At 35.2% G+C, this 26,001-nt stretch overlaps 1 protein-coding gene across 2 annotated transcripts in view; it reads left to right on the forward strand.

Annotated features, from left to right (window-relative positions):
- The window catches only part of CACNA2D1 (calcium voltage-gated channel auxiliary subunit alpha2delta 1), a 362,809-nt gene that overhangs the window by 267,649 nt on the left and 69,159 nt on the right, over positions 1 to 26,001 (forward strand). For both annotated transcript variants that reach the window (XM_041405297.1, XM_041405298.1), the window contains exons 11-12: positions 14,064 to 14,222; positions 19,385 to 19,489. In XM_041405297.1, the coding sequence (XP_041261231.1) occupies positions 14,064 to 14,222; positions 19,385 to 19,489 (264 nt within the window). The remainder of the gene's footprint in view (positions 1 to 14,063; positions 14,223 to 19,384; positions 19,490 to 26,001) is intronic.

The following is a 26,001-nucleotide window of genomic DNA, read 5'->3' on the forward strand; positions in this document are numbered from 1 at the left end:
GATGTTGTTCCCTTAAAATTTAAAATTGTCTTTATTAAAACTTTTCAGCATTATAATTACTTTGGTATAACCTATGTTTTCATGTATTCAGATGATTTATGAATGGAATTGTGGTGGAAGAGTTAAAATATATATTTGTTTCTCTAATAGAAAGGAACTAATAAGCTATAGATAGGAAACAAATGGATGTACTACTATAAGGCATTCTATACGTGAAAGAAGTGAACACAGAAGTTTGGTCTTTGAAGATTTTGTTTTAAAAGATTTCTTTTGTTTTTTAAAGATTTGGCAGAATCAGTTTAACAGTTGGACTAGATAATCTTTCAAGTAGTTTCCAACATAAACAATTCTGCAAATCTATCATCTCGATTCACAAAATATTCCATAAGGGAATAGGTCTATCTAAAGTCCAACTCCAGTGCTTTCCTAGTAAACTCAACAGGCAAAAAAACAACTTAAACATTTTTTTCTGGGTGAAATAAATGCAGATTTATTCAATATTTTTTGAAAATTTATTCAGTATATTGCATGTTTTTTGCTTAAGAACATTTTCTCCTGAAGCATCCCAGTATTAGATGTGATAGGCTAATCAAAAAGTCCAAAAAGCTAGGTGAAAATGTTAATACAGCATTAGCATATGGATACATGAACACTAACACTAACTAGAAGTTATCCACAATTTTTCTTTCCCTCATGGATCTTTTGGCCTAAAATGTGACAGTTGTTTTATGGCTTGTTAGCTTTAATAACCATGGAGTCTTTGGTTGGGGGTTTTGAGTTAACTAGAGAGCTGTTTCACTGCTAACCTCTGCCAAGATGTTGTCCCACAAAGCCCATATGCACGATGATTCATGCCCACAACCGAAAGACATGGATTTAAGCTCATGTCAATCACTTCTTAAAAGTGACAGGATGATTTAATGAACTGTGCCTTTTATATGAGGAAATCCTAGGGAAAAAAAGCTTAAAAGTAGATGTGCTATAGCTTCACTGAATAAGCATAGTTCCTGCATTTATTTCCAGGGAAAGAAAGGTTGAATGAGCAGTTAAGTTGTAAAAAGATAGCCAGGGGTTAATATATCATGGTTTCCTTTGGGATTTGCATGTTTCTTATCTGAAGTGCTGTGCTTTGTTGCAGGGAGAAAACCTGCTGTTTGCAAGGGCTTAAATGTATGAGTAATACAGCTGTTTTCCCACTAATCCGGTTAGAGGCTTTGATAGCAGTGAGCAGTAGATGATAGGGGCAGCAATTCCATCCCAGCACGTCGTGATTTAGTAGCTTGGTTTCAGATGTTGACACAGAGAGTGTAATTTGTTTGTGATTGTGGGTAGTGTGCAGGAGAAATGTATTTCAAATCTGCAGAGGTGCAGAAAACCACACAAAGGAGAAACCTCTGTTACAGCAACAGATGTGTTAAAGGTCAGGAGCTGCTGTACTTTTTAAATTCACTTAGCCTTTGTAAAAATCCAAACTAGTATTTACTGCTTTGGAACTGGAAATTAAATGTCAAGAGCATATGAGATAGAACAGAATCATATTCTGGGAAAATTGAAAGTTCATCTCCTGCTCTTGTGCAGTTCTGTACATTGAGCAAACTCAGAGGGAAGGTGATTTCTACATGAGTTGATTCCAAAGAAAAAACTGTGCACCCAACCTATGAAATTATTGTTGGGGATTATAAAAAAATCTGTGAATGATGCACCTCTTTTCCCACTGATTTTCATGGAATTCCACAGTTCAGTGCTTGCAAAGTTGTTTATTTTGTCTCTCTTACTCCTAAACTGGTAAAATCTTTATACCTTCCTAATTAAAATATTTCAATATGCTAACAGACAGAAAATAATTTTTTTTTAAAGTTTTGTCAATATATCAAAGGGCTCAGCTCCCATTCTGCTACATGATCCATCCTGTATTCTGCAGTTCATATTGCACCTATATTATCTTAAATACAGGGAGATGTTCCTTCCTTCTGGGAACTTTCTTAGGTTAATTATTATTATTATATAAAAATTAAATAACATGCCATGGGTGAAAACCTTAGCCTGAAGTCACAGTGGAGAGAGGAGGATGCTAGATTCTAGAGCCAAATAGCCTGTCATGCTTATACTAAATTTTAGCTTTGTAGGAGTGTACTTTTGTTTGGTTGGCAAAAACTTGAAGAGTTTCATTTGAAAATAACTTAAACTTTTTTTTTTTCCTTTATTATTTCAATGTAATGTTTTTACTGGACCTGAAAGTAAATTGCATACTCAAATGATATGACAGTGGTTTTTACTGTGTTTTTGAATTTTGACCCAGAAAAGTTCATTGGTGCTTAGTTTTCTCAAACAACATCGCTACTTGAGGGAGAAATTAAACATGATCATGGTATCAGTGGAACTGAAGTATTTCTGTTGGTGGATCTAGAAGAAATGAGAAGAATTCCTGTATGAAGGGCTGTGCCAATGTACTTTGGTTCTTAATTTCTCATTTTCCTGAATGTACAATGCTAAGGAGAAAATATGAAGATGCCTGCCATCTTTTTCATTATTTAACAAATAAAAAACTAGATAGAGAATGAGGTTTCCTGTACAATAAGTATGTCTGCATAAGAACCTCTCTTAGTGATTTAATCCTGAAGCATTTCAAGTAATGAATCACAGTAGCTGCAATTAAGTGTGCAGCCTCCTCAGCATCATATCTGTGTGAGGCAGTAAACAAATACATGTAATTCCTTTTTTTTTGCAGGCGACTTGGTTTGGTGTTTTTTCCTAGTCACTGAAGAGTTGTAGAAAGGCAAGTTTAAGTCTGAGAGTTGTCCTTCCTGGTTCTCTTAGCAGCAATCCATCTAACTGACCTTTCAGTTTCTCTTCAATTGAATGGTTCATTTTCAAGAAAAGGGAGGCAATGATAGCTGCAGATAAACACATCTTGGTAGCAATGTTCCTTAATGGAAAATCATTAGCATTCCTTAATGGTAGGTCATTATCTTGCATCTTCCATATTCAAGGAGCAAGTGAATTAAATGTGTTTTTTCATACAGGTATATTTAATAAGCACTGTAGGTGCAGGGTGAAAAAAAGCTTAGAGAAGTTATGATCAAAATCTAGTATTCAATTTCTACCTTGCTAATAATTACAGGTAGAGAAAGGTTATGTATCTACAGAAATAAATGTAGGGAAAATATATCTGGAGGACAGGTTTAGCAAATGTAATGAAGGTGAGCATTCTGCAAATAAAATTGAAGAAAATTTGGAAATTATGGAAACCAAGGGATTATTAAGAAGTTGGAAAGAGATTTATTTTTAGCAGCAGGAATTACAAAAGTATAAACAGTGTCATGGAATATTTATCTTCTTGTAGAATTATGTTTCTTTTTACCTTCTCTCTAAAAGGAAAGTCAAGAAAGGAGTCAGTGAAGATCTGTTAGAAGTCTTCCGGGGGAAAGCTGAGAGGGTTGGAGTTGAGAGGAAGATTAGGGTAGGGGGAATATTATATTAGCTGACTTTTTTGAAATTAGATTGTGTTCAGTGGGACCCTGATCCTCGAGAAAGCAAATTACACAATTTTTTGTCAAGAAAAAGAAAAAGTGAGGGATCACTAGGACTCGACCTTCTTGCAGTCTTCATCCAACATGATGAACTAGAAATGCTTGTACAGCTTCAGTGATACAGCTAGAGACAACTTTTTGTCTAAATAATGTATGGATTGATGGCTCACTTTCTCTCCTGGAAGGCAAATTATTGGTGTTTGATCTTGGATTTTTACTGTATGGTTCCTTTGTTGTGGCTGAATACTGTTACATATATGTGGAATTTATCAGTAATTTAACACAAAAATGATTGGCTCAGATATTACGAAAAATATTGTACACGTCTCCACTGAGGACTGAAAGTGTTTTACAGGTGATTGCTTCACTCTAGAAAGCATCTTCTTACACACCTGAGTGCATCCTCTGAGAAGCTGAGTTTGAGGCATGCTCTCAAACTCACAGAATTTGAGCTTTTTTTTTGGTTGTTCTAGGGTACAGAAATAATCTAATGACTGATGTCATCACAGATGAGGAGTGCTGTTGCTGGGGAAACTTGTATGCATAGGTTCTCAAACCTGTCAGGTAAAAAGCAAATAGCACAAGTTGAAGCCAAGTAAATTTAAATAGCATATAACCAGTTAAAACGCCTTTAAAATTCCAAGGAAAGATTCTTTGTTGTCTTCATATCAATATTTAATGCCTTTCTGGAAGATGCACTTTAAGCAAACATCTTAAAAAACACCACTAAATGTATTTGTTATGGTTTATTGCAGAAGTAGCCAAGGGAATTTTAATGACCAGTGATAGGTGGGTAGTGAGACAGTATTCAAGAGGTCAGATTGGAGTGTCTCATTGCCCCTTTTATACTAAAATCAAGAATATGTAAAGGTTTTAGTTGGTTGGTTGGTTGGTTGGTTGTTTTCTTTGGCTCTTTGTTTCATCCTGACAGCTTAAATGTCTGTCCCTATTAGTTGTTAATCATCCAACTTCATTATTAATGGACTGGCAAGTACTTAATGACACTTATGTGATACAAATATTCAAAATAGTAAATATTGCAAAGTTTTCATTATTGCAAACAGGGAATACATACCAGTTCCTTTTTTCTTTTCTCTGTCTACTTAAGTTTTTCCATGTCTATCTAGCAAAAGACATGTTCAGTAGTTAAGCTTTCTCTTATCCTTAGTGTAAGTAAAAATTTCTTGTTAGCTTCATCTTAACAATTCCTACAATACTGTCTGTGCACTAAGACCAAATGGCAAATACTTACATAAAGCAGATAAATATAAACTAGTCTGTGACAGGTGAAAATGAAGTGTTACTTTTCCATCCCAGTGATAATATTCCTTGTGGTACTTGCTTGCATTTCTTCTGGAATATCTGGCTTAAATAATAATGTCAGTGTTTAAAAAAACAATGTAACATAAAAATAATGTCAATTCTTTTCTCTCTGAGGATTGCAACTCGGACCAGGACCATCTCCAGAAGCCAAATTGCCACGTTCACCTCTGAACTGTGCACAAGCTGCTAAGCCTGTGTGACACTACAGCCAGACAGATCCCACACAGAAACTACTCATGTTTTTATTCAAAGACCATCTTGACATACCTGATATATTGCTACAGGGTTTAGAAAGAAATAATGTGTTTCAACAGTTTTTCTCTTAATTTCTCATTTAAACTGAGCCTTACATAGCTACAAATAAAATAGACAAATCTTTAGAAGCTTTATTTTTCTTTTAGAATTACAAATTAATAACCAAGCCATCTGAACTCTGGAATTTATTTGTTTGTACATCTACTATTTTACCTGATAGGGGAAAGCATGTCATGCCAGATTCAACACCCCAGGGGAGCTGAGGCTGCTGCAGCTCTGTGCCATGTATCCTACCGAATGTCTTCCCAGCTGGCCCAATATACATGGAGCACATGTATATACACGTACATACATAACATATATATGTGTGTGTAAATCAGGTCATGCACACACATAACACAAACAGATGCAAAACATTCATGTGAGCACACATATGAGTTTCATTATTAGAGACCCTAGGACCAGCACCTCTGTTTTACACAACTTTTTCATCTCCAAACCAACTAAATCCATCCCATTACTCTCTTTAAGGGTTCTTCTCTAAAATATTCCATACTAAGTCCTGTGCAAACATGAATTGCACTTTACAGTATTAACTGCAACTTTAGCTTGCTGTGGAAGGAAAATGTTCAAAATGGATATACGATAGTAAAAAAGACATGGAAAGATTTGGAAAAGAAATAGTACAAATTTAAAAACAAGATCTGTTTCATTTTGTATCTGTCACAAAGTGTTAATTCTAGGGAATAGTGTGCTTGAGTGCATGAAGAGACAAAGGGAGTGGAAATTAGAAGCTCACATTCTACATTAGGATGTCAGGAGCAGGAATGTTGCTGGAAACTGTGCATTTATCACTGTACAATATAGCTGACAGATCCAGATGACTAGAAAAGAAGTCACCTCCATTCCTACTTTGTGGGGTTGCTTTGGGCATCAATACACATTTTTATTGTCTCCTCTTATAGCTGTCAAATGTCAGGGAGTCAGACTTCTAACAACACATGGCATGGGAGTCTGTGACTTCCAGAATAAATCTGAGCTCTCTAGTATATTAGCAACATTTAAAATGAGTAGTGTATAAAAAGTAGTGTATAAAAAGTAGTATTTAAAATGTGTAGTTTAGTGGAACATAAAAAGATTTGATAGCTCTACCTCATGGTTCCACTGGCTAATAAATCTGTTGGATCCTTCCAGTTTCTTAATTTTCAGCAAATCACAAATCTTACTTAAGAGGCTCCTGCTTTTTCAGACATATCATTGATCTTGGGATGTTTTATGGCATGTCAGATGCTGGACCAAAAATGCATTACTGAGTCAGCTTTCCAACTAGGAGACTGTTATCAGGAAACATTGTGACAATATCATTAAAAATTTGTATGGGAGAATGGTTTCTTAAAGAATAAACTCATTCCTTGCCAGTTCAGAAGAGGCTGGGCTGGGCTGGCTTTAATGATTCTTCTGGAGAAAGATGAGTCACCATGTTAGTGAAAAAAGAAGAAAATGCAGGCTGTCCTGAAGCTTTGAGACGAGGTGGGGGCTATTTGTTCTGTGATCCACCTTTTAAAAAACATACTGTCCATAACAGTAATCTATTTGTTAGGTAATAATTATGTGTGTCAGTGTCTTAGTTTGGAGTGAATCTAAAGGATCTCCTAACTTAGGCAAAGCATGAATGAAATACTGATGGAGTTCTCAAGTCTCACACTTTCAGGGCTCACACTTTTCCCTCCTGTCTCTCACTTCCTGCCTTAGCAGCACCTCCCATGTCAGCACTGTGCTGATGCAGCCTCCTGGCTGCCCTAGAACTCCAGGCACCTGCCCAGCCAGGCACAGTCTCTGCCCTAAAAGGGGAAGCAGGCACAGGGGAGTCAAGATGTGAGAATGCAGAGGTGATACTACAGCCCCCTGCTGTCCCTCTGCATGTGAGCTGATGCTAAAATGCGTGGCTGTCTAGTAACTTCTTGCAGCAATTAAATTAAATGCAGCTTCATACCCTGAGGAGCAACCTCACATATCAGGAGAATCTATAGGTATCAGTTTAATACTTAAATCTTTCTCTCTGATGACCAGGGAGGGGACATGAGGAATTTCAGGGAAGTTCACTGTGGACATAGGAGAAAGGTTCTTGACTGAGAGGGTGGTCTGGCACTGGAACAGGCTGTCCTGGGAATTGGTCATTACTCCCAGCCTATGAGTTCAAGGAGTGTCTTGACAATGCTCTTAGTCCTGTGGTTTATTGTTCGGTAGTCCTGCATGGAGCAGAGAGTTAGACTTGATGATCCTTATGGATCCCTTCCAGCTTGAAATATTCTCATGATTCATCTTTTTGGCAAGCGTGCTTCATGTTTTAAACAACATGAATTTGACTGAATGAAGATTCTCCCTGTCAAGTGATAACAACAAAATGTCTACAAAATAATTTTCTAGGAAGTTTCTTCCTGTTACAGCTCTCTTCCCCAGTGGATCTGGGGAGCAGTGCCACGGAGGGCAGGCTGCAGAGCTGCAGCACTACAGCAGTGCTGTGGTTTAGATCAGCCAGCTTTCCCTGGGAGATGCTGAAGTTTACAGTACTGAATTTTTCAGTAGAAGTCAGAAACACATGATTTTAAGTAAATAATACATGCTAACTTAGCCACAGCAGCATAAAAAGACCATAAATTTCATCTTGCTAAGCAAATTCATCTTTAAGCCTGCACTGACATTCTGTGTTGTAACTATGAGATTGGCAGTGCAGCATCATACTTTATGGTATGAACATTAATCCTGGGGTACTTAGTGGGAGCTTTGCATTGATTTATGAGCAGATAATAATATTGGTTATAAGGGTTAAAAAAGCTGACTGAGAGCACACTCTGGCCTTGTATTTGGTCTTTTCCCTAATATTTATCTTATGTTATTCTGCAATATTTTTTCAGCAGCTTTTTATTGATCAAACAGTTTTATTGTTGTTGAATTCTGCTAATTTTGGTGTGTGATGGACATATATACATTTCACAGTGAAAAGAAATGTGATTAAATCTTACGAAATGCCAGTAGTGGAAATTGGCATATAATCCTAATACTGTTTCACTGATACTTGAAATCCAATTTAAGAAATGCAGGTGGCTTCTCAGTACTTGAATAAGTTTCTTACATCTTCTATACCATGTGTCTGTAGGATTGTACTGAAGACTGTACATAAGTAATAGAAGAAAAAAACGAGTTATTCTATAGCAAGATATGAATGGTAAACTTTGATATCACGTATTATTTTCTCTCATGTCAAATTACAAACCTTTATTGCTTGAACTACCTCAGATTTTTTGTGTACTGAGAATTTACGTGGGAATAAAACTTGGCAAATTGCCTTCATACTATTCTCTAAATGGGTTCTGATAAATATTTATAATGTCTTCTCACTGCTCAAATACAGATTCTAACTGGCCTTATTCAAGATTCAGTTATTCTTGGGATTAACCCTGAAATCCTATTACCAAGCCTAAAGCAGCAGGGGAAAAAAAAAGGAAAAGAAAATAACAAAGCCGGATTTAGCTACAATATGAAAGCCTGGTGAAATCAGATCTATTTCACTATTGCTCATTTAATACGTATAGATACAACTGGGTCACCAAGCTGATTTAGCCACGAGGTAGAAGTAGCATAGCAACAAACCTCAGCACATTGAAAGTCAACAGCAGTAGTATCTGAGTAAGTCTTTAGCAAAGTCTCTATATTTTCCTCAACTTTCAGTTTTCCTCGAGAGGTGTTATTGATTTATTAACCTATTGGGTATTTTAAATGTGTTTTATTTCTGTAAAATTTTAAGTGTGGAAATTGCTTCCTGGTTCAAGTTTACATTATTTTCTATAAAAGATAAACACTTATGAATGTTTAAAATGCACCACTTTTATGCTGTTCAAGTCAGATTCTCATTTCGTATCAGAAATTTTTGGAAAGGGAGATATTCCTAGAGTTTTTTTGGGTTTGTGTTTTTGTTTTTGTTTGTGTTTATTTTGTTTGGTTTAGGTTATTTTTGTTTGGTTTGGTTTTGGTTTTGGGTTGGTTGTTTGTTTGGTTGTTCATTTGTTTTTAGGGATTTGGTTTGGGTTATTTTATTCTTAGAAATGCAATTCCAGAACATTCTGATTAAACACGGAATGTTGAAGCAATATATATCAGTAAACAAACTGAAAGAAAAAGGAGGCAATAGGTAAGGATGATTGGGAACATCTGAATTTTTTCAAAGACTTGGTCCTACATGCTTTATGTTATCACTTCCACAGATTTTGGAGGCACAGAAGGACATTTAGAAAATAGCTGGTTTTCAGCTTTTCCATAATTTTCATCCTCCTAGAGTTGGGACCTCTTGTGTTCAAGATGTGGAAATTTTCCTTTAAGGAGGAAGTTTAGATTTTAATATGTGTGATTTTTCAGTTATTTAGAACACGAATTTCTTTTATTGTTTTAGTTGAAATGAAAATTTTATGCTAGTTATAGAAAGCACCAATGTCCTCCACCAGAAATGTAAAATTCCACATTTCATGGTACTTTTAAGACCAGTTCAACTCTTTTTGTTTTAGTGCCACCTAGTGACTGAAACTTGAAAACTTTTTTTGAAAATTTCGATTTATTGGCGTTTGGTTTTGCAGTTTGCCGTAATGAGATGCTTTACAGAAGTTTTTGTCCTTTTCAAACTGAATCACAGAGTTTTTGCTGAATTCTGATACTTCCTTTCTTAATTTCAGACATCTTCTCCAGGCATTTATTTTCACCCTCCCCTTCTTACACCTTACACTGCCCTCTTAATTAAAACACTAGTCTGCAGGGTCTTTTTATCATTCTTTGACCTGCATATCCACAAAGTGGAACAGATTTAGGAAATAAAGCAATATTTCTGTTTTACCTCCCTTGAATTCCCTTATAACCTCATGTTGTGGTAGCAATTTCAGTAATTTTATTAGAAGGATTTCCAGGTTGAAATTGTGGAAAAGAGGAGGCTTTTAGCAATGCATAAGTAACTATTCTGGAATTAGAAGAGGTTTTCAGAATGACAGCCTCCTATTTGCTGTAAGTTCAGCTCTTGGAGCACTTGTTTTGCAGAGGTCCACGTGGCTGGAGGAGCCCGGAGCTCAGTGGAACTTCCCAAGGGAGGGGAAAGGTCTCAAGCATTTTAATCTTTTGCTGCAGTTCTGTATAAATTTTCACTGCTTTTTTTCACTTGGTTTTCACAAGTTGATCCTCTTCTGAATCAGAAGATAAAGTCCTTGTAAAACTGTCAGATTAGTATTTCTGTCTCAGACCTCCTCCAGGATGCCAAAGTTCAAGGAGCATTAGGCTCAAAACCCTTCATTTGGACTTTCATGTTAAGTTGAATTGGTTTTCTTATCTTTCAGGTTATTGAGTTGCCCCATATATGACCAGAGATTGTGCTGGTGGTCTGAGGTCAATGAGATTGAGTTCTCTTGAGACTTTTTATGCCCCAGTAGCAGGCTTAGTTATTCCTGCCAAAACCTGTGACGAGAAGGTCTTAATTTCCTCAGAACAGAGTATTGTTCTGGGACATCCCAGAGGTGGAGAATGAAATAGGATATAAATAAATGGGGTAGTGAGAAATCATGCAGTGGAAACTGCATCTAGATCCTATACCTTGCAGGTATAATTACAAGACAGATTTAATTATATTAATACTTCATGAAGCTTTAAAATAAAAGCTCAAGGTTATTCTGTTTTCCATGATTTGCAACTGTTTTGCTGCAAGCCTCTCTTATTTTAGCTTAGATAAGGAATAAGCTTTTCATGTACTTGAAAAAATAGAAGCTGTCATTGATGGTGACAGACTCTGTAGGGTGGCTTTACATTTGAACAATTGAATGGTTTGCTAAATGTCATATATTGTTTTGTAAGTGAATCACTAAGCCCATGGCATCATAAAAAAAAAATTCCTCTTATTTCCTTTTTTCTGATAGCACTTTTGTTGCATGTGTTTATATTTACTGCAATAATTAGGGGGAATGCCAGGCTGATAAATACCCAACTGACATAATTCACATAGATACACTGAGAGTACTTTGTTCAATAAAGCATGGATTGTAATTACCTTAATTTTACACCTTTTATAGGATTTGATTTTGTAAGAACATGGACTTTCTGAAATGGCATCTAGTTTTTGAAAGCTTACATGTTCTTTCTTCAGTTAAATACTAAGTGATTGTGTTTTCAAGAAATCTTGGGAACTGAAATAAGAATTATTATGGTACAGACAATGTAACCAGTAATCAGTGAAGGCTTACAGCAGTTATTTTATCTTGTAAATTACGATGTGTAAATTTTTACAAATCTTAATGTGTAAAAAATCATAGTGCCACTATTGCTATTATGTTTCAGATGAACATAACTAAAAGCTGGCTCAGTTTGGCTAACTAAGTTTTGAATCATCCTGGTGTTTGCCACATATGGAAAGTCAGTTTTAAGGATGTTATCTTTTACAGTTAAAATCCTTCCATTACTTCAATACTTTACTGGAGTTCTGATTAATTAAATTCACCCCTGAATTTTCTTTCCCTCTTCATCAGCATTTCATCACTCAGATTTGAGCCTTGCCTTCATGTCCTAGCAAACAGGGAAATGTTCATTCTGGAGGATTGCTGTTCCATCTAGTGATTCCTTCATCGAATCACAAACTCTGCTCATCTGCCTTTCTGACTGGCATTCACATTAATGTTGACTGATGTCTCTGCAAACAGCTGGCTCATACATTTGCTTAATTAAATTAGAGCATTTGCAGACTTTGGTTGATGTAAGTCTCTGCTACAAATGTGTCATTTCTCTCCTTCATTTTACATCAGCATTTGTGCATCTACAGATGCAGATGCTTTGTTTTGACCCTTTGTTCACTTTACAGTGTGTGAGAGCAGTGCAGTGCAGTTTAATGTGTAAGTGTAGTATAGCAGTTTCCTTGTCAGCTGCCTGCACAGTTTGAACCACTGTTCCTTAAAATATTTTTAAAATAATTTCTATAGCATTAATTACCAATACATGTGCTGGATACCTCCTGACCTTCTTAGAAATAATTATCCTGATATATTTGCAGGACTGGTAGCAAGTGACTTAGATTGGCAGTTTAATGTTAGTGACATTCCAGGGAGAAATTTTCTCTTGTCACTAAATTTTCATGTGAATATCTAAACTGCTGTTTGCTATAGCCAAGACAAGCATGCACGGGCCATAGGATTGAACTTAGGATTTCTTTTATATTAAGTCATTAAATAATTTCTATATAATATCAGTGGTGAAGCAGAGGAGTATTTTCACTTTATTTTTTCAGATGAAATTGACTTTTGTAGGGCAGAGCTGCCTACTAGGTAATGTTTTTTAGTTTTTTTTTTACTTTCCAGTTACAATTTTTGTACTTTTACCACGACTCGCAATTTGAATTGGTTTTCAGACTTTGTCTTTATAAAATTACTTTATGTCTGTAATTTTCCTATCATGGCTATAAATTTAGGTTGAGGCAAACTGAAATAATTCCATAGCACAATAACTGTTTTCATTTCCACATGGTTTACATTTCCAATAATCATTAGGTGATTTAATGGTTACTTCTGTCAGAAACTTTTATTGGAAGCACTGTTGAATCTGTCAGAGTTTTGCATCAGAGTGAACAGTTACAGTTGTGTGATCATCTCATGGTTTTGCTTAAGCAGCAGAACAGGCTGTGTTTTTTTGGTCCCAAAAATATTCCTTTTTGGGCAATACGGAATACATTAAGGAGATACAGTGTAACCCCCTAATAACATGAATTGAAATACTAGGCATTATTAAAAATGGTTTAATATTATTAATCCTTTTATCCTTTTAAGTTTGGTTTGTTGTAAGTGTTGCACATTTACAGGTTGGTATTTGCTGCTGAAAGCAGTTCTCCCTCTGTACTTTGTGCCTGGTACTCAGTGCTTTATTTCAGAAGTCTAAGTAGTTGAGCATTTATTGAAACCAATGACCTTATTTACCTTTTACCTACAGAGCACTGTTGAACTAGTTAGCAGTAGTGAGATTTAAGCCAGCGAGGCTTGATTTTTAAGTTATTTTAAGGCTTTGCACAAGGTTGACAGCATAAAATTACATTTATGTTTACTTTCACTGAACATCCATAATCAGGAAGAGGCATAATAATCTGCTTTCAGTTGAAATGTAAATTGTGAGGTCTGTATTTTAGTATACATGAATATATGCATATTTATACTGAGACAAATATAAAATCAATCTTAAACTGATTTCCACTTGTGCAGACAACATTTTGCACTTAAAAAAATTTCTGTGTGTGTTTTTACATAATGTCAGAATATCATATAAATTACTTTTCAGGGAGTAGTCTTAATGGATATGTGAGTAAGACAGTAGAAGTATGTGTTTTCTCAAGGTACAAATTTCTATTGCTATCATCAGTATTCTCATATTTGCAGCTGTACTCTCCTGGGCTTCCAAGAGTGTATTTTGTTTCCATAATTTTTACATACCAATTGAGTCTGATCTGCAAGTTACATTGTAAAACGCCAAACTAATTCCTGCAATATGGAAGTCACCTGATAACTCAACCAGTATTTTTCAGGGGATTAAAAAAGTTAAAATATATCTTTATCTATGTTTTTTGTTTTGTTTTTTTTTTTTAATTACCACAACTTTGCATTTCTAAGTTTTATTTCTTTAAGTAAACTTGAAACAAAATTTGTGTGATTTTTTTCCACTATAGTAGATTTTTTGGGTTGCTAGAGAGTGAAGCATCACATTCCTGTTTTTTAAAATATTTAGACTCATTTTGGATTCTTCAGTCACTACTGGTTGCTCTCAGCGTAGTGGAAATGCAAATCTAGGTTTGACATTCTTTATCTCATGAAGATCCAGAAAACATAAATCTTTACTGCTACAGTACACAGAAAAGAAAATTAACTGTCTTTAATACTGTTTCTATTTATTTTGCAGTTCAATAATAATGCTCAGAACGTCAGTTGCTTTAATCATCTTGTCCAAGCTAATGTGAGGAACAAGAAGAAACTGAAAGAAGCTGTTTATAAAATCTCTGCTAAAGGAATTACAGATTACAAAAAAGGCTTTAGCTATGCTTTTGAACAGCTGCTAAATGTAAGTATTTAAGTATGATCTCTCTGCTGTCAAGTGAAGAAGGAGACCTGGAATATTCAGCAGGCCACTGCATGCTCCTTCATTGTGTAACTAAGTGGGAGAAGTGCAAACCTATATTTAGCAAGTAAATTTATCCCAACAATGTTTTTTTCTCATTGCAGGTTCCCCAGCAGGTTGCTAAGACTTTGAAATTAATTTAGTTTTCAATCTGTTTTACTTCATTCGTTCAGCTGTTTTTTCATTTAACATGTGATTCACAGTTGACACATACTTGTGGTAGTGGTTGACTTGCAGTTAATTTTAAAATGGAAAGATCTGTGTTACTGTGTTATTATTTCAATTTTACCACATCATCTCCTAGCAATGATTAGTTAACATACAATTTCACACTTGTTAGAAGTCATAAATACTTTACCATGGTTTGAGCAAGATAGAGGGGAGGAAATGAGTTAGTTAATAGAGGAATACTAGGCACTGATAATGCCTAAAGCATAGTATTCACTCACTGAGACTATTCTAATTCTTCTCTTTCTCATGTAAAAAAAGAATAATTTCCTCAAAAATTAAATGCATTGGTTCTATCTTTTAAATGCATTGCATTTTCTAACCAGACACTAGCTTTTTGAATAGCAATGTTTCCCATTTTTAGCAAATATTTGGGGTTTACCAGTAAATTTTAAATGGTTCATATAGTTGTTTAAAAAAATATTTCTATTTCTCACCTTCCTGAAGTAGGCACATGATATCTTAAACCTTAGCTTAAATAAAGCTGTATCACTTTACAGCAGGTAAGGTATAGCTTAAGTATTCTTATCCTTACTGGTTTTGGTTTGGTTTTTTGTGGGTTTTTTTGTGTGTCTTTTTTTGTTTGTTTATTTTTGTTGTGCTTTTTTTTTGTTTGTTTGTGGGGTGGTTTTTTTTTGGTTTTTTTGGTTTTTTTGGGTTTTTTTTTTTGTGGTTTTGGTTTTTATTTTTTACTTTTTTTCCCCCAATCTGCCAGATTCTGAAATTCAGGACACTTCCCTAAGATTGTATATGCCGTTTAAAGGCTAGATCTGCTGTAAAAATTATAACCTTGTAAAATTTTGATGGAGAAAAAGAAAATGCAATGTTTTTGTAGAAATCTTCTCATCTTCTCAGAACTATTCATATTAGCAGAGGAATGGAGGGGGAAATGACTGTGTGTCCTCTGCTGATGGTTATATAAAACCACAAACAATAGTTTGAAGTCTGTTGGATATTTTGGACCAGGCTGGGTGGCATTTTCCCCTGTTCTGCACCTGTTGACATCTTATGCAGAGGGGACCAGGAAGAAAATAAATTTTGCCAAATATGTTCCTCATAATATTGATATTTGCCTAAAGTTATGGATTACATTTGGTGCAGCACCAGGCACATACTTGGTGTACAGGCAACATTAACAAAAGCTGAACACAGGGGAAGCCTCAAACTGGACTTTTTTGTAGGACTAAAATATTACTTAAAAAATAATTGGAGATGAGTGTTAAAGTGGGACCACCTCTTTTGTAGCTGGAGACAGAAGTGTGATTAGCCTCCCATGATCTCTGCAAGCCTAGAAGTTATGGCTGGACATTGTAGATTGCACCAGTTGCCAAATCTGTTTAGCAGGAAGAGTAAAGAGCTGGTGATGGGTTTAGGCCAAGGCTCTGGTGACAAGACAATATAATATTGTGGTATAATACAGGCTTAAATAAAAAAAAAATGCTTTGGGATAGCAGCCAGTTATATGAATTCAAATAATCCAATTGCTTTAAGGTCCAAATAAATGAAGTATTTCTCAAATTTTCAAAATAATTTTGTGGGTACTGTTTCTGGATGACAGTTATTTCAAACAATTTTCCAGTGTACCAAATTGATGTTTCGTACCATGAAAAAAATTGCTGTTTGATGTGTTTCTAAATGGAAATAGACACTCAAGTTTTTTCAGCATAATAATTCATGTGAGTAACAATAGTCTGAATTACATAAATTTCATACAGCATTTTCCTATTTATTGTTTATTTATTGTTACATTAACTTGCTTCTTTGAAAATCATACTTCAGCTTCAGCAGTTCAGGAGGATTTTTTCCCTCATCCTGTAATATCTATGGTTTCTTAAAGAAAAATTAGTGAGAAATGCATTCCTGAAGTGTCATGTCACCAAATATAATTGTAACCTGCCACTTACAGAGTTAATTTTAAAGATGTGAAACTTGTTTAAAACAAAAGTAATTTTAGATGCAGTATAAAATGGATCATGTCTTTCTTGTCTGTTTGAAAGGAAAAATAAGAACTATTATTATATTTGCAAGGACCCTCATGACAGGGAGGAATGACGAATATGACTCCATGTTCTCAGAAGGCTAATTTATTATTTTATGATACTATATTATATTAAAGAATACTATACTAAACTAAAGAATACAGAAAGGATACTTACAGCATGTTAAAAAGATAATGAAAACTCGTGATTCTTTCCAGAATCCTGAAACAGCTTGGCCCTGATTGGCCAATAAGACAAAACATCTTACAGCAGAATCCAATCAGGCAATCACCTGTGGGTAAACAATCTCCAAACACTTTCCACATGTGAGCACAACACAGGAGAAGCAAATGAGATAAGAATTGTTTTCCTTTTCTCTGAAGCGTCTCAGCTTCCCAGGAGAAAAATCCTGAGCAAAGGAATTTTTCCAGAGAATGTGAATGCCTCAACCTCTATCAAACAAAAGAGAGAGCTAAAAATTATTACATAGCTCAATTCCTCTTGTATGCTTTTGTTGTGTAAGCTAAGAAGCTGTTTCTTGTCCTGGGGAAGCTCCTGTGTAGGGAACACATTCCCACTCAGCTGTGGCCCATTGGACTGCTAAGGCAAACTGTTCAGAAAAATGATGAAATTACAGCATAGGATTGTCACAATCTGTAATGGATTCACTCCCTGAGCTAGTATCTCTCCAATTTAGACCAAAAGAGGCTGGGGAGGAGGAAGATAGATTTTAAATTCCTTAAAGATCATCTGGTTCCAACACCCCTGCCATGGACAGGAGCATCTTTCACTAGACCAGGCTGCTCAGAGCTCTATTCAGCCTGGCCTTAAACAGTTCAAGGGATGGGGTAATACCATATGATTTGAATTTATTCATGTACAGGTTTACAATAATATTTGGGGGCTAAAAGCTTGGATATTTTTTTCTATGAATTTAGTGTCTTTAGTGTCTTAACCATGTAATGTAAGTAATGCCCTTCTCTAAGCATGAGGAGATGAGAGAAAACTGCTTTTTTCTGATACTGTGTAAGCATATGCTGAGTAAGTCACAGAAAAGTCCTGCTTTAGTCAGTGGAAGCAAAGCCTAGCTCAAGTTTCCTTTGCCCATAATAGTGCTTCTTTCAAAGCACTAGAAAAGTTCCGTAATATGAGCAAATTTTGATCCCCTTCTTTGTCTCTCTGATCTTATTTTGGTCTATATATTAAATCGCTGTAGATGTAGGTGAGTTTCTTTATTTATGAGGTATCCAACCCTACTTTTATTACTTTTTTAATATCAAGAGAATTGCAGCCCAAAGCAGTATCTTGCAAGTTATATTTCACAGGTGAAAAATGGTCATAAATTATTTAATCCCAACTGAAACATAGTGTGCTGATGAGGCTGGAGAGAAAGTATTGATTTAAGCCAGGTTTTATATGTTGCTGCATGTAAGGGAATCTGGGCTAAATTCTTTGGGAATTTTTTTTTCACAAATTATTAGATTTTGAAATAGTAATAGTAAGAAAAGAAGTAATTATTCACTGAATATTGAGCAGGAATTAGACCAGTGAGTAGAATGAAAAGTGGCAAAGGGGAGTGGAATCATCACACCTGACCAGCCTGGTGACAGTCACTTTGTAGCCACAAATAATAAAGCATGAGGGAACTGGGGACTTTGTAAGGAAACTCTCCTATTTATCTTCCTGACTCTGGAGTAAATTCATAGAGAAAAATTGAGGCTCATGGAAGGAGAAGTTGAATTTGTTTCCCGGGATCTCTAAGGGTTTTACTCGGTCACATCCAGCTACTCAGAAGTACCAAGGTACCATTTGTATGCAGCACAAAGGGCAAGGAATGGCTGCAGAAGTAATAAGCAATTTGCTTAGACTAGAGTCTAACTTTAAGAGAATAAAAAGGAGCCAAAATTCACGCTCACCCCTATTGATCTGGCTGTGGAACAACGTTGTTATTTCTTTGCAAAACACACTGCCTTTTTCTCAGGGGCTTTACTAGTTACTTTGATGAATTAGAAGTCAGAGGGGCTTCTTTTTAATTCTATTTCAGGCTTGCTCTCCAGAAATAATGGAACATGCTGTATTTTTCAGCTCTAAGGTGCAACATAATTGGAAAAGTAGGTGATGGAGAGATTTTAATAATCTAGATGGCCATATCTTGGCTACAATATATTATCTAAACCTTATTCTAAAATACTTTTCTAAAGATTAGCTATTCATTTGACAGTATTAATAATTTTAAGAACAATAACAACAAAAAATTTGGAAGATGAAGCTCAGTTTAAGGAAATGTGACATTTCAAAGCCTATAAGGTGAATATCCTGTAGGATGCTTAAATTAACAGAATTTTTATTCAAGCAGTCAGCAAGCTGGAAAGTTTTTGTGGCTAGGAGTCCAACAGAAAAAAATAAGCATATTCAGTAATTCATTACATGTCCATTGTTCCCTAATTTCCACAAGGAAAGTAATGATAAGGGAAAAAAAAAAAAAAAACAAACGTAAGGATGAGGAAAGAGAAGAGTAAAAATATTTTGAGATCCTCACTGTGCAAGTTTGGTGCAGAACATCTGTCCAGGAACACTGTGGGGTTGATGTGATGAGTATGAGCTAGAGCTCTCCTTGTGTTTGTAGAGGTGAAAGGAGCCAACAAATCCCTATTCCACTTTCTAGTGCCAGATCTGAAGTGACTCCTATTTAAGTATCATGGAATAGAAAAGTGGCTTCGGTTTATTTTATTTTATTTTTCGTTTAGAGGGGGGTATTGAATAGAATTATAAAATATTTATATTTTGACATTACCATGTAAAAGTAGTAAGTGTGTAGCTATAAAAGCCATCAGATATAATCGCTGTTATTCCCTATAGCCTGAAATATAAAAACTCTTCTGTTTGTATCTCCTACAGCACAGTGTCTCCAGAGCTAACTGCAATAAGATTATTATGCTGTTTACAGATGGTGGTGAAGAAAGAGCACAAGAAATTTTCCACAAATATAATGAAGACAAAAAAGTAAGTGATATATGAAAAACTTTACCATATGAAATACAAGAGCAAAAATGTATACAGTACTTTAAAAAAACTTATTAGTATCGATCCTTAAGACACAAAAATCTTTTCAATCTATAATATTTACTTGAAAAATCATAAAATATATTTAATGTTTTACACTTTGTGACTCATTGGTCTCAAGTGATGCAGAAGTATACCGTAAACCATAAAGAACTCTGCTTTCTATTGACACTTTTCTTGCATTAGTGTAATTCCTGAATTATCCAGCAGAAACAGGTAGTTAAATGATAGGATATATATGTGTATCTCTGTCTCCTCACTGCAAGTATCTTCTCTGTGCTTTTATTGTTTGCCAGGCAAATGAGAACTCAAGGTTAGAATCTGAATTTGAATATATTTGGGCTGGAACAAACCCACATTTTTCCCAGTGAGATTAATTATACCTTTGAATGTCTTAGCAAGAAGTGGGATGGCTTTCTGCTGATGAAATTTGATCTGTGGTTAAAGCAGAATTATGAGTTTGACAAGAGAATCCCTGGATGAGTTCTCTTGTTTAGATAAAATTGGATTATTAGCTGTGCTGGTTTGGGGTTTAATTTTTGAATCTAATCAAATTTCTGGTCTGGTTTTTGCATACTTAAAGATTTAAAAAGTGCAGGAGTGTGTGCATGAAATAGAGCTGCATATAAAGTTGTTTCCTATTAAATTTCAGTCCAAACTATTGTTATTATTATTCTTATTAGAAGATTCATCACATTCTAAATAGAAATGGAATATGAGCTGGATTCACACTGCAACTAAGCATTTACCTTTTCTAGTGCCTGGGGTTGTGCCTACATCTGTGGGGTTTTGTGAGTTATTTTTTGTTTTGTATTCAAAAAAAAGCAGCTAAAACTTAGAATGTGATTCATGGAGACACTTCAGCAGTTGCCATGGATGTATATGCATGAAGCAGTGGAAGCATTTAATTGGAAATCTTCATATGTTTGAATTAATCCATTCAAAAGTAGAGCTGGAAATGCAGTGCTCAATTTGTGTCTTGACCAGTGATTCAATCACTGACCTTGAATAATCATTTTGTGGCTGTTTTACAGTAGTGCTTCACAAAGAATGATATGGTGGGGTTTAGTTAATCTTTGTGTCTGAGTTGAAAGTACTTTTAAAACTGTCAATTAGAAGAGAGAATGGAAGTCATAGCCATGTGTCATACACATGGCTGTACTCTGAAAATAAACAGAGACTCCTCTTCAAATTTGGAGAGTAGTAGATAGATAGTGGTAGCTTTTTATCACATTACAACAACAGCCATCAGCTATTGGAAATACCTCCATAAGGGCGAAAATGTGTGATTAATTTCTTTCTCTTTTTTTCCCCATTTAATTTGCTGTGTTAGGAGGAAAGTGTAGTAAAATATTCAGTCAAAACAACAAAACATATTTGGAGGTTGAGATTTGTAATCTTAATTACATAATGCCTTATGGTTGATTATTCTGTGAAGTGTAATAAACGAAATGTAGGATTTACTAATTTTAAATGGTTATTTTATTGCATCATTTAATACTGTAAATTTTCACTGCCAAGGGTTGCAGTGGTTTTATGTATAATGTTGTAGATAAAACACTATACACAGTCACTTTCTTGTTATCTTTTGTGAAGGAAGTTTTGGAGGTTTCTTTGCATACAGCAATTTAATGTATTGCCAATGCAATGCAAGGCACGTTTTCTACACTTGTTTATGGTCTATGCACCTAGAAGTTCAAATCTTAGTAAACACTTCCATTTTGTCACTTGTCTAATGAAGAACGAGGATGCTAGATATCAGTCCTTGCTGGTTTCCTCCAAGGTGACATTGGAATTGCAGTACCAAGTTTATGCAGGTGTAACTTGAAGAACCATTTGCTTTCCCCTTATCTCTTTCAATCAGTAACAATCCTTGTAGTGTTGAAGGGAAATTTATGGTTGGAATACATCTAATGAGACTGCACCAGTAAATCTGTTTTGAGAAGTCACAATGGAATCTCCCAACATCTTTCATAACGTTCTAATATTTTTCTAAAATAAGCCTTATGCCAAATATGCTTGTGATAATGCTCTCCTTAGTAGGGCTACACTTGACTCCAGAATGATGACATGAGAGTTCTTTCGTTTTTGCCTCTGTATGTAACTTAATGTTAGTTCATTATCAGGAGAGAATAGCGTTATTAGTAAACACATTCCAACATGAAAAATACACTTTTAATATTGCTAAGTCATAATCACAAGTATAGTGTTACCTTCTTAGATTGAAGAGTAGGCTGCTTTCTTATATTAAGTTATGAGATTTGAAATATATGTGGGTGTAGTTTCTGTTGTCTTTATTGCAGTTAACTTATAATTTAGTTCATAAATATCCAATGAATTTCAGACTATGTTGATATTTATCATTTGTACAGGGACTATTCAATATAAGGTGTTGAAAACTTTTCTGTGTTTTACTGTAGAAGCAGTTCATGGTATAAGTATGTATCAGCATATGTATCTTCTTGCCTGCTCTGCATTTACTTGACCACTTGTCTTTGTGCTTTTGCATAACGCATATAAAAGATGAATCTTTATTGTCTTATGTCACAGTCACTCACTTAGGCACCACTAAGTTTTAAACTTACTTTCTTTTTCTTATACCAACAAAATACCATTTATTCAAATCTATTAATTCTTGTTTCCATCTTCCTGATGTAAAATTGCTTCAGCTCTATATGTATTTTCTTTTTCATGTCAGTTAATTTGTAAATCCATGCCATGAAAGAAGCTTGAGTTTCAGCCCATCAAGTAACATGATTTAGTACTCTTGTTTGCAGTGTCTTTGCTGCAACCTTCAAGTTAAGTGAAATAATGCAATAAATACTTGAAAACTACTGAAAGAGAGCCTAGAAATTGTTTGAAATTGCATACAAATAGTTTTAAAATAGTTTTAAGTCTGTATAAATAATTTGCAGTGTGAATAGGAGGGTTATTATAAAACTTATGTAACACAGATTTGGGGAGGAACACTTATCTGTGTGAAGAGGAAAATCACAGTTGTGTTTCACCTTTGCATGCCTTTTTCCCTTTATAAAGCCAGATTTTATTGTCACATATTGCAACTACATGCTGAGCCTGATATTTAAAAACTGGCATGTTTACCTTTATGGTGACATTTGGGGCACTCACATTAAATGTGTAAAATACCACACATGCTCTAAATTTCAGGAATGAGGGTGCTAAATTTCATTTTATTTGCACTCCTCCTACAGATGGCTTCACTGAAGATAGCAATATAAATTTAATTGAAATGTTTGTCCTGTAGGCGTTTATCGTGAGAATTTTGGATCCAGGTCGAAAATAGAAAACCACAAATCTTTGGGGCAAATTTTCCCCTTGGAATCTGTATTTGGAAAGATTGCTCAACTTATGTGAGTAGGAAAAGACCTTAAACATACCTCATGCACTTTTAGTTGTTTGGAGTTTCATAGAATGGCAGAGGTTTGTGGGGATTGGATGAACTGACCTGACGCACAGAGGCAGGATTTGTCTGACCCCTCTTGTAGGAGCAGAACTCATAAATTCGGTCTCCCATAATTAATTATGGGAGAATTATCTCCCATAATTAATACAACCTTTGTTGTAGATTTTTCTGACATTATTGTTTGAGAGGAAATGATACGAAGTTTTCCAACAACTCAGTTCCATTAAGCATATCAGTATGTGATGGGCACAGAATTGCTACCGTGGTAAACATCCCATGGGAGAAGGCTCCAGCTTGCTGGAACTCCTCTGGGAAGCTTAGAACTGCCACCAACTTCTTCCAACTGGGACACATTCAGCATTTCAATAGAGTGATAAAATGAAATATTTATGAAAGAGAAATTGTAAAACTTTCATTAAAAAACAAAAAAACAAAAAACCAAAAAAACAAAAAAACAAGCCTCCTGCTGTCATTACAGGTGGAGGGAACCATTTTCTTTTTTGGTTTCAATCCATTTAGTGCATAACTGCAAGTCAATAAAACTAAAATCAAAATTATGTTAATTTAGGCAGTGGTGTTTGTATTGTTCTAGATGACTACAAAGGACATTCAAACAAGTCCATGACGTTTCCACTTTGGGTAGCTGTGGAATTCTCATCAGGGATCAGACTGACCAAACGTAACTTTATATGGTCACTTACAGAGCTTAAAATTGAAAGAGCATCTTTCACAACACTACTGGCAGCTTTGAATAGAACTGAACAGCTGTCAGAGTGCACCCCAACAGGTTTGTCATTTCTGAGTGTGTGGTAGGCTTGTGACACAGGATATAACACAAAGTAATTAAATTAACGGTTGAACAAAGCTTGAGCTAGCTGGTTAAACTTGCTCCCCAGCCCTTTTCCTAATCACTTCTGCCTTAATAATATGTGGCCTTCCAGCTGTTATTTTTAGTTTATTGTACATTCCATGATATGCACAAATGGTAAAGCTAAAATATTCTGGGTGAAACTTGGGTCAGTACTCAAAAATTCCATAATCCATTACTTTTTCTGTCAAAGTAAAAAGTGGAAACTGTTATTAGAGTATTCACAGAAGAAGCATCTTATTCTAAATGCAAATTACCTTTTATTTTTTCTTACCTCTTAGCTCCACTTATAAATTAAGGGCTTGCAATATACCTACTGTCCCAGTTTCTGGACTCCTAACACAAATTAATTCCACTACAATAATGAATTTAAATATACCATATCTTAGTCTCCCTCCTTTGACACTCATTACCCAAATATGCTTCAGTAATAGTCAAGCTGTACAATATTAAGCAATATAAGTATTGAGTTTATAAATCCATGCAATAACTGTTTGAGGGAATGAGATTAGTGGGATTTTTTTCCTTTTTCCATATGATATTAGGTACACATTTTTTCCCCATAAACTTAGATTTTGAACCACAATTACCTGATGGTTGTGAAGCTCGGTTTCCCAACTAGGAATCTGAGTTCAGTGATTTTTAAGATACGCTTTTCCAAAAATATATATGCATTGTTCTTTCAGCAGTCAAGTTCTCAGCTAACCTGCAGGGCTACCTTGTGTCCATGCCCTGGCAATGCTCTTGGATTACAACCGTCTGCCCATCTTTCCTACACTATCTTTCACTGACCCCTTTATCTTTAGACATCCCCAAACATCATCAGGTCTTTCTTGGAGACCTCAATAAGGAAGTAGCATCCATTACATTTTTTCTACTTTTTTCACTTTTCCACTCAGCCATCACAACCCCTGTGCTGTTCTGTGTGTGGACACCTGGGTGAGGTTGCTGCAGACTTAAAGAGGTGCAGCAGAAAGTGCAGCAGGGCTGAGGGGAGTTCTTTTAGGAAGATCTGCTTGCAGAACCTTTTCATTCATGTGTCTGCACACACATCTCCTTGTTGATGTTAGTTTCTCTTTACACTGATGTTTCATTATGAGCATGATTCTGGGTGCCACGTGGCATTTTTATCTCCCGTGCAAGATAAAAATCCATGTGGAGGTGTTGAGAACTGCAGAAGACTAATGAAAGTTTTAATATAGCTTTGTTGAAAAGTAATCTTATCAGTTTTATTAAAGTCGTGTATCTGTTACATAAAATCCAACTGGCAGCTTGTTCCCTTCAAATTTGGCATGGAGGAGGCTATTTGATACTTCTATTTTTGTTGATCTCCAATTCCAAACACTTGTAATAACGATTGATTAAGTGCATCGCATTGAGGTTGATGCTGCAGATGGCACAAAATGATTAATCAAGGCAACACGGCTAGAATATCAGTTAATATAGAAAGCACATTATGTTTGTTTTGGGACAAATGCAAGAGAGTCAGACTGAATTTTGCTTATTTATGCAAACAAAATGCTACTTTTGGCATAGCTGTTTGAGGCTAGATATCAGAGGGTCTGTCCTGTCTCAGCCTCCCCATACATTAACTGTGCATTCATTCCTGTGAATTTGCCTTGTGATTTGATTATGTTTTTCTGTAATTCAAGAATTGGAGGTCTGGGACTTTCTGCAACAAGCCTTTTAATACCTAGGCCAAGCCTAATGATGTTTATGTAACCTCTTCTTTAAAGTATCCAGTTCCACAGCTTCCTTAGGTATTTACATTCTGCTCTTTCAACAGTCACCTGTTTAGAAAGCTTTCCTAGATTTCCTTAAGACAAAGTAGGCTTAGAGGGTTTAGGGTTTCTTTTTTTCTTTTCATTTAACATTCTTTAATAAGAACAACTAATTCCTATCATAATAATATCCCTTCCATTCTAGGAAAAAAAAATTCTATGTTGAAACTTTCATCCAAGTTTCCTATCCAGCTTTCTCTTTTCTACTAAGCAAGCTAATTTCTTTCAGAGTAATCAAATGTGTATCTTAGATTATATTAATTCTTTATTCTTTACACCCTTTTTGTGTATAAAGGCACATTGTCACTCTTGAACAGTGAGAGAAACTTAACTGGTATCAAGAGAACAGAGCATTATATATATATATATATTATTTTTT

Source organism: Onychostruthus taczanowskii, unplaced genomic scaffold (assembly GCF_017590055.1).
Source record: "Onychostruthus taczanowskii isolate IOZ18803 unplaced genomic scaffold, ASM1759005v1 scaffold23, whole genome shotgun sequence".
NCBI lineage: Eukaryota > Metazoa > Chordata > Aves > Passeriformes > Passeridae > Onychostruthus > Onychostruthus taczanowskii.